Source organism: Urocampus carinirostris, chromosome 17 (assembly GCF_059441175.1).
Source record: "Urocampus carinirostris isolate Australia breed hairy pipefish chromosome 17, RoL_Ucar_1.0, whole genome shotgun sequence".
Classification (NCBI taxonomy): Eukaryota; Metazoa; Chordata; class Actinopteri; order Syngnathiformes; family Syngnathidae; genus Urocampus; species Urocampus carinirostris.
In genome coordinates this window covers 4,891,561-4,901,620 of record NC_142365.1, presented here as the reverse complement: position 1 = coordinate 4,901,620, position 10,060 = coordinate 4,891,561, and the positions used below count along the sequence as shown (strand labels likewise).

At 38.9% G+C, this 10,060-nt stretch overlaps 1 protein-coding gene across 4 annotated transcripts in view; it reads right to left on the bottom strand.

Moving 5' to 3' along the window:
- Positions 1–2,338: 2,338 nt before the first annotated feature.
- aifm1 (apoptosis inducing factor mitochondria associated 1) overlaps positions 2,339–10,060 on the bottom strand; it is a 31,628-nt gene continuing 23,906 nt past the window's right edge. For all 4 annotated transcript variants that reach the window (XM_088320750.1, XM_088320746.1, XM_088320747.1 and 1 more), the window contains exons 18-21: positions 9,635–9,777; positions 7,139–7,263; positions 5,103–5,290; positions 2,339–2,621 (exon numbers count right to left, since the gene is read on the bottom strand). In XM_088320750.1, coding sequence (XP_088176876.1) covers positions 2,550–2,621; positions 5,103–5,290; positions 7,139–7,263; positions 9,635–9,777 — 528 coding nt within the window. In that variant the 3' untranslated portion in view covers positions 2,339–2,549. The remainder of the gene's footprint in view (positions 2,622–5,102; positions 5,291–7,138; positions 7,264–9,634; positions 9,778–10,060) is intronic.

Genomic DNA, 10,060 nt, shown 5'->3' with positions numbered 1-10,060 from the left:
GTCGCTCGAGTCTCTGTCAAGCCAGTACCAGCTTGGTAGCCTAGATGGTAGGGCGCCCGCTCCGAGACTGGGAGGTCGCTGGTTCAAGCCTCGGCAGAGTCATACCTAAGACTTACAACATTGGTACCCATTGCCTCCCTGCTTGGCGCTCGGCAATAAGGGTTGGAATTGGGGGGTTTGGTCACCTAATGACTCCCAACACAGCAGTTGGGTCTAAAAAAAAAAACCCGGCGCCGATCAAAATGATTTCCGGTAGATATCATGTTAATGGTTGATACTGGCTGAATAATAATAAAAAAAAAAAAAAAAAAAAAAAAAAAGCCTCCTCTCTCGATCTCTCACCCCACGTTTTCACCTCAAGCTGGTGTGCCGGCTCCTCTCATGGGCGTGCCAATGAAGCCCCCCCCTGTGCGTCGCCACATCCTCGGCGAAGGGCGTCGCGATGTCTGTCCTTGTGCGTCTGGCCTTCTCCGTCAGGACTCACAGGAATTCTGTTATCAGAAATACGTCTGATGCATTCCACACAGACTAACCTTCTAATGTACCTTGAAGAAAAACAGTCAGTGAATATCTTGCATTCAACTCAATAAATGTAACTTGTATTCAATAGTATAAAATCCTTTATAGTCAAATGTATAAAATCCTTCAGTAGGGAGAAATGATTGAACTCATTATTTGTGCCAACTCTGTGTATTCAACGTGATAGGCAGTGTGATGCTTGCGGATTATTGAGCTTTCCAGAGCTAGGGGGAGAACAGGTTTTGATTAAATGGTGTTGGAATTTGTAAATGCTTTTAAATAGGTACCGGAGTAATCAAGTTACATTTTTCTTAACTCATTCAGTGCCAGACAGTTCTTTCAAATGGTAAGTGTGGTTGCCAGCCATTTTGACTCATTTTTAGAAGGCCTTCATTTTTCTTTTACCGATGCCAAGTTCCTCAAAAGTACCCTGTTCAAAAATCGGAGGAAAAAAACGTCTTTTTGTCCATTCCAGTTCCATTTCAAGCAGAACTTTCATTTTGGTGCTTTATTTTGCATTGGTGATAGAACAGTGTTTGCCATAAACACATGTGCAAAAGAACGGAATGAACATGCAATTTTGGTCACTCGGGCGCCACCTACACAGACTGACTCGCTAAATAGAGGCAGCAAAGCAACACAAAGAAAGTGGGGGCTCCAAAAATCTGACAATCGTCTAGTGTTGATCAAACTGAAATCATTCCCAGAGGCATGATGGCGCTCCTTTAGAATAGTCTTTTTAAAATTCAACCCAACAACATTTTATTCATTCCCAGAGGCATGATGCTGCTCCTTTAGAACAGTCTTTTTAAAATTCAACCCAAAATATTTTTTTAATTCCCAGATGCATGATGGTGCTCCTTTAATCTTTTTAAAATTCAACCCAAAAAAATTTTTTATTCCCAGAGGCATGATGGCGCTCCTTTAAAATAATCTTTTTAAAAATTAACCCAAAATATTTTTTTCATTCCCAGAGAAACGATGGTGCTCCTTTAGAATAGTCTTTTTAAAATTCAACCCAAAATATTTTTTTCATTCCCAGAGGCATGATGCTGCTCCTTTAATCTTTTTAAAATTCAACCCCAAAATTTTTTTCATTCCCAGAGGCATGATGGCGCTCCTTTAGAATAATCTTTTTAAAAATTAACCCAAAATATTTTTTTCATTCCCAGAGAAACGATGGTGCTCCTTTAGAATAATCTTTTCAAAATTCAACCCCAAAACGTTTTATTCATTCCCAGAGGCATGATGATTCTTTTAGAATACAGTGGGACCTGGCTACTTCGTGGATCCACATCCGCAGGTCTAAAAAATAATAATAATAAAATAAAAATTTTTTAAAAATGTTTTTCTTTTTAAGCATTTTTGAAGGGGCGTCGCTACTTCGCGGATTTTCCCTTTTCACGGGTGCTTTTGGTCCCCATTGACCGCGATAACCGAGGGATTACTGTAGTCTTTTTAAAATTCAACCCAAAACCATTTTTTTCGTCTTTTTGGCACTCTGGGACAACGCTTCTAAAAATATACTTATGTTACAGCACTGAATGAGTTAATAACGCGTAACAATACTCGATACAGAGTATTTATGTTCCTTCGTATTACTCCCAAGACCGCGCATGATCGCACCAGGAATAAGGAAACCGCTTTCTGCTTGCTCGACCGTTCTGACTCAGGCCACGCTCCGGTCCCACGCTGTCGGATTCGTTGCTGACGCGGTCGTTTCTGGGCGGCCGCCGCGCCAGGGTGGCGGGCTTGAACCCCGGCATCCCTCGAGGTCAGCGCGTCTCGCATTAGTGCCGTGTGAGAAGAAAGGGATAACTGGGATTTAAAAATAGACTTTATTTCTTGCGTTCCACCGGGTGGAATTTGGATAGAGAAAACAACGTTTGGGCAAAAGGCCGGATTTCCATTTCTTTTGAAAAAAAAAAAAAGAGGGGGTAACACTTGAGTATAATCGTGAGTTTTTCATTTTTTGGGGGGAAAATTCTTCCGTATCAAATGTCACTCCGTGTTCCGGGTTCTTGGTAGGTCTAATCCTCGTGGATGTTAAACAACTTGGCCACTTCGTTCAGGTCTGAGTGTTCTTCTCCGTCTTTGATGATCTGCGTAGGATGAAGTCATATTAGGAAGATGAAAATAAATTTAAAGGATTAAAAAAAAATAATAATAAAGGGACAGTGTTATTTGACTATGAGATGTTGTTGTACAAGTCAAGTCACGTATTTATGACACCCTGAATCACAAAATGTCTCAAAGGACTGCACAGGTTACAATGACACCATCCCCTGATCTGAAACCAACATGAGGGCAAGGAAAAACTCAAAAAACTCAAGTCATGTTTATTTGTTTGGCCCTTAATTACAAGGAGTCTCAAAGGGCTGCACAGACCACAGACTATTGCATAATACAGACTATTATAACACCATCCCCTGATCTAAATCCTACATGAGGGCAAGGAAAAACTCAAAAACCTCAGCATGAGGAAAACAAGACACCTTAAGAAGGTCAAGTCATGTTTACTTGTGACGCCCTTTATCACGAGGAGTTTCAAAGGGCTTCACAGACCACAGACTATTGCAAACCACAGACTATTATGACACCATTCCCTGATCTGAAACCAACACGTGGGCAAGGAAAAACTCAAAAACCTCAGCATGAGGAAAATAAGAAACCTTAAGGTCAAGTCAAGTCATGTTTATTTGTTTAGCCCTTAATCACAAAGAGTCTCAAAGGGCTCCACAAACTATTGCAAACCACAGACTATAATGACGCCATTCCCTGATGTTAAACCAACATGAGGGCAAGGTAAAACTCAAAAACCTCAGCATGAGGAAAATGAAGAAAGCTTGACAAGGGACAGTCTCAAAGGGCTGCACAGACCACAGATTATTGCAAACCACAGACTATTATGACTCCATCCCCTGATCTAAAACGTCCAAGAGGGCAAGGAAAAACTCAAAACCTCAACATTAGGAAAATGAAGAAACCCTGAGAAGGGACAGTCTTTAAAGGGCTGCACAGACCACAGACTATTGCACACTACAGACTATTACTACACCATTCCCTGATCTAAAACCAACATGAGGGCAAGGAAAAACTCTAAAACCTCAACATGAGGAAAATGACGAAACCTTGAAAAGGAACCGTACATGAGTTCATCCCCCTTCCAGGATGACCAGGGTACCGATAGATTTAGCATAAAAATACAACAAAAATACTACAGAAGCAGTACAAAAATCGACTGCAGAAACTAATACTACTACATAAATATCACGACAGAAATATTACTACAGATATAGAAGCATGCCGCGTCTCCCGCCTGGATTAACGAAGGAGCCGAGGGAGAATGGATTAGGGTGTGAAACTCTTGATCCACTGCACTGTATATCAATGTATACCTTGTGTAGTGTGCCGCAGGAAATGACCCAATCGTATCTTTGCATTAGCCTGAAAATCGACTCCTTTGCACATCTGTTCTCCTCTGCACTACCGTACTCCATTGTTATTGTTATTGTATCGCGACTTGTTTACCTGACTGCCCGTTTTGCACGTCTGTTTAGCTCGGGGGTGTCAAACTGGGGGCCCGCGGGCCGGATCAGGCCTGCTAAGGGATTTAATCCGGCCGGGTTGAAATATGTCCACTTGATGTAGCCAAAGCCAGGTGCCTCTCACAAAGATACTGTAGTTGTATTTCTCTCTCTCGCGCTCTCTTTCTCTCTCTCTTTCTCTCTCTTTTCCTCCCTTTTTTCTCACTCTATCTCTCTCTCTTTCACTCTCTTTTTCTCTTTCTTTGTTCCTCTCTGTCTCTTTTTACCTTCTTTTGGAAAATGACGAAACCTTGAAAAGGAACCGTACATGAGTTCATCCCCCTTCCAGGATGACCAGGGTACCGATAGATTTAGCATAGGGCAACAATGCACAAAACATAGTAAACATCAATAAAAAAAACATAGGTTTATATGTAAAAAATAATTGTCCGAGAAGTGACCAGTGTTTCCCAACTTTTGGCGACAAGGCATCAAAAGATATTCTCACTCAGACAGTATTACTACAAAAATACAACTATAGTAATACTGGAAAAAAATCTACAATGAAATGCTACAGAAATATTAATATGGAAATCCTACTATTAAAATACTTCTTGTGAAATACTTCAAAAACCCTCCAAAAAATACAACTACAGTAAATACAACAAAAATACTACAGAAGCAGTACAAAAATCGACTGCAGAAACTAATACTACTACATAAATATCACGACAGAAATATTACTACAGATCTATCAAAATTCCACTATGGAGATACTAGAAACAAATACTATATTAAATCAAATCTTATATTAATCGTTTGCTGAAAAAAATGAATTCAGTGTACAAAAATACAAAATTAAGATATGAAATCAAGTACTTCAAAATGGGACCTAGTAGTATTTTGCTTTGTGAGCATTTTAAAACCGATTTGATAAAACAAATCTATTAAAACACAAATATAACGTTATAAATGTCTGCATGTGTTTAGATGCAGTCCGCCACGCCCCTGCGCTCAATATGACGCACTGTCCCTTTAAGTAGCAAGAGGGCTCACCTTCCTGGCGATGGGCATCCGGTTGAAAACGTTCCACAGGATGATGCCGACCACCACTTTGTCCCGCAGGTAGAAGATGACGCCTTTGCCGTAGTCCTCGTGGTGTGCGGGGGACGGGGCGGGATTCGGGGAGACCACCGCACTTAAGGCCACCTCCTCAGTTTCGCTCTCCGAGCGGATTCCGGTTCCTGTGCCACCGAGTTAGCCGTTATTAGCAGATGCTACTTCGCTCTTCGGCTAGCGCTAAAAGTACAGTGGAACCTCTGTTCTCGACCATAATCCGTTCCAGAACCCTGTTCGAAAACCGATTTGTTCGATCACCGAAATCGTTTTTCCCATTAAAAATAATGTAAATCGTTTTAATCCGTTCCAACACCCTGAATGTTTACCTTGAATGTTTAACGTAAACATAAAGCTAACCCAGGCTAATCCTATGTTCGCGTTATCGTAATCTTCCGTACGAAAGATTACGCTAACATGAACGTGTAAAAACAAAAAAATCAGGTCGTTTACAAGTCATTTAGCACCCGGGTCTCCACAACAAGTGGTGAGCGGTTCATTGGAAAGGGGGCTCCGTTCCAACACCCTCAATGTTGGGCTCCGTTCCAACACCCTGAATGTTCAACGTAAACTTAAAGCTAACCCAGGCGTTATCGTAATCTTATGAATAGGATTTCTTACCTTTGTGGTGGTCAGCAGAAGGCGCTCGCACACCTCCTTCATATTTGGCAATTATTTCTTTCTTAAATCCAATAGTCGTACGGACTACTTTTCCTTTTTCACCTGTAGCAACTTTGCCGCTTGCACGGACTTTCTTCGGAGGCATAATAAGGGGCTAAAACACCCGTACGCCGCTCAGCATCGCCCCCTAGCGTACGCACTCACGCATTACCGGCGTTCGAACCCCGTTTTTTTGACCGAACAGCCAAGCAAGAATTTCTCGAAATTTTGGGTCGGACACCGATTTGTTTGAACTGAGAGGCGTTCGAAAACCGAAGTTCCACTATACGATAAACCCCGTCTCAGAAAGCAATTCATTCATGCATTTATTCATTCTACAAAGTGAAGGATTTTATACAATTGACTATAAAGGATTTAGTACGATCGAATACATATTACATTTCATGCAAAATGGTCACTTTTAGAAATGCGTAGACCGACCCTAAGAAAAAAGTGTGTAAAATACTACACAAAAAATGCTTCACAACGTTGATATCAAGGACAATAAAGACAACTCAAATGTATTCATTTATAGGAGAAATACAATTTTGACCTCAAAAGACTGAATTCGTTGGTCATTTTATTTAATCTGTACACTGAAAAATTATGCATGTTTCTTTGGCATGTCAGTTTAGTTTTTTCACTAGAGTATTTTAAATTTTTTTTAAAGATTTATTTTAATATATATATACAGCACTTTATAAAATACATTTATCCAAAATTAGGAGTATGTACTGCTTGAAAATCAAACACATTAAACTCTTATATAGAAAATAAGAAATTATAGAAAATGGAAAAATATATATATATAAAAAAAAAATACTTAAAATAAATAATATCGAAAATGAGCAATTTTTACTACTTTAGAACACAAACGTATTTTACTTGGAAATCCGTTTTTTCTTTTATAGAGAATAAGAAAAACGTATGCAAATTGGAAAACAGTTTTCTCAAAACAAGCCTAATGTTGCCGGGCATTCTACTTGGGCCAGGTTGTTGGTGTCGTGGTTTGTTGAAAAAGCACCAGGGAGCCACTAGGGAGTGCCAAAGAGTCGCATGGTGCATGCAGCGTCAGAGCTGCTTGAACATGAAAGCAGACGTTTATCGATTTTGTTGATGTTTACTGCGGGTGCCTTGAAACAAAACCTAGCTAAAGACACTCGTGGGGGCTTAAAGCACAAGTGTGTAAATTTTCGTGAAAATCGATTAAGCCGTTTTGGAGCCTATAGGCCACAAACGAACACACACGGATGGGGCTTCGGTTTATCGCATTAGTAAAATCTTGTTTCTTTCAAAAATGTGAAAATTCCTCCTACCAGACTTCTCAGTGGCGGCCTTTGGGGTATCCTTTGCCGTGGCTTTGGCAAAAACGCCCACGGTTGGTAAGCTGCTGTCTACGATTCCGATGGCCTCGTAGCCCACGTCGGGACCCAGGTCGCTCCTGTAAATTTGGGACATCGGGAAAACATAATATAATCTTATTGGGAATACGTTGACAGCAAAACTGAAAATACGGTCAAATGCAGGGGCGGGCAAACTACGGCCCGCCAGAAATACTACTAAAATGTTACTACGAAACTAAATATCTCACTTCAGTGCTTGAAAACAGGAACTCACTGTATTATTTTGCTTTCATTTTGAAAAAAAAATTAAAAATAAATCAGAAACACTACAAAAACACCACTACACCAATACTATAATTTGAAAATACCACGACAGGAATATTACAACAGAAATACAAACTACCGCAATATTACAAAAATACTACAAATACTGCAAAAATACTACAAATACTGAACTACTACAAAAATACTACGATGGAAATGATTAAAAACTATTACTACAGAACTACAACAAAAATATGAATACAGTAATAATACAACAAAAATACTACAAACGTACTACAGTGGAAATTCTAAAGCCAAAAATAGTACAAAACTACTACAATGGAAATACTACAGAAATACTAAAATGACTATACTTCAAAAACACGTCTACAGAAACATTACAAAAATACCATCACAGTAATACTATAATACAAAAATACCACAAAAATAAATATTACGACCGAAATGCGACAAATGTACTACAAAAGTCCAACAGCAGAACTACTACAAAAATACTACTGTGGAAATGATTAAAACTATTACTACAGAACGACTAGAAAAATAATAATACAACAAAAATACTACAAATATACTACTGCGGAAATTCTAAAGCCAAAATAGTACAAAACTACTACAAAAATAGTAGAAATACTTCGAAAACACGTCTACAGAAATATTACAACGATACCATTACAGTACTATTATAATACAAAAATACTACTACTATTACGACAGAAATAAGACAAGAATACGACAAATGTACTACAAAAGTCCAATAGCAGAAATACTACAAAAATACTACTATGGAAATAATTTAAAAAACTATTACAACAGAACTACTACAAAAAATAATAATACAATTCAAAACAAAACTACTACAAATATACTACTGTGGAAATTCTAAAGCCAAAAATTGAACAAAACCACTACAATGGAAATACTACAAAAAAACAGAAATACAAAAATGACTACAGTAGAAATACTTCCAAAACACGTCTACAGAAACATTACAAAAATACCATCACAGTAATACTATAATACAAAAACACTACTAAAAGAAAGATTACGACCGAAACACGACAAATGTACTAACAAAACTCCAATAGCAGAAATACTACAAATACAGAAATACTACAAAAAAAATACTATGGAAATAATCAAAAACTATTACTACAGAACTACTACAAAAATAATACAACAAAAATACTACAAATATACTGGAAATTCTAAAGCCAAAAACAGTACAAAATTACTACAATGGAAATACTACAAAAATACTAAAATGACTACAGTAGAGATACTTTAAAAACACGTCTACAGAAATATTACAACGATACAATTACAGTAGTAACACAAAAAAATACTACTAAAAGAAATATTACGACAGGAATACGACAAATGTACTAACAAAACTCCAATAGCAGAAATACTACAAAAAATACTATGGAAATAATCAAAAACTATTACTACAGAACTACTACAAAAATAATACAACAAAAATACTACAAATATACTGGAAATTCTAAAGCCAAAAACAGTACAAAATTGCTACAATGGAAATACTACAAAAATACCAAAATGACTACAGTAGAGATACTTTAAAAACACGTCTACAGAAATATTACAACGATACAATTACAGTAGTAACACAAAAAAATACTACTAAAAAAAACATTACGACAGGAATACGACAAATGTACTACAAAAGTCCAACAGCAGAAATACTACAAAGATCCATCTACAGTAATACAACAAAAACACTCAAAAAATGCTTGAAAATTACTAAAACATACAACTACAGTATGACTACAAAACTAAATATCAAATTTAATGCTCAAAACTGGGACCCAATATATAATTTTCCATTAATTGTGAGCATTTCAAAATTAATTGAATGAAACTAATATATTTATATAAGATTCTAACATGTCTATTCTGAACCCAGTTCTGAGGTCATGAGATCCAACCCCCTGTGCGGAGTTTGCATGTTCTCCCCGTGCTTGCGTGGGTTTCCTCCGGGCACTCCGGTTTCCTCCCACAATCCCAAAAACATGCATGTCGGGTTCATTGTGCCTGGCTGGCAACCAGTTCAGGGTGTCCCCTGCCCACTTCCCGAAGACAGCTGGGATGTGCTCCAGCACCCCCGCGACCCTACTGAGGATAAGCGGCGCCGATAGTTCGAGGGTCCGGCTTGCTCATACTCACCAAAACATGGACTGATGCCAGTAGGGTTTGTTGGCGCCGGTCATGTTCTCCCCCGCCAGCCGACCACTGACCACGGCGTGGTCGTGGTGCTCCACCCGCCTCCGGCCCAGTCTTATGTCGTAGAAGCATGCCGCGTCTCCCGCCTGGATTAACGAAGGAGCCGAGGGAGAATGGATTAGGATGTGAAACTCTTGATCCACTGTATACCTTGTTTAGTGTGCCGCAGGAAATAGCCTAAAAATCGACTCCTTTGCACATCTGTTCTCCTCTGCACTACCGTACTCCATTGTTATTGTTATTGTATCGCGACTTGTTTACCTGACTGCCCGTTTTGCACGTCTGTTTAGCTCAGGGGTGTCAAACTGGGGGCCCGCGGGCCGGATCAGGCCTGCTAAGGGATTTAATCCGGCCCGGTTGAAATATGTC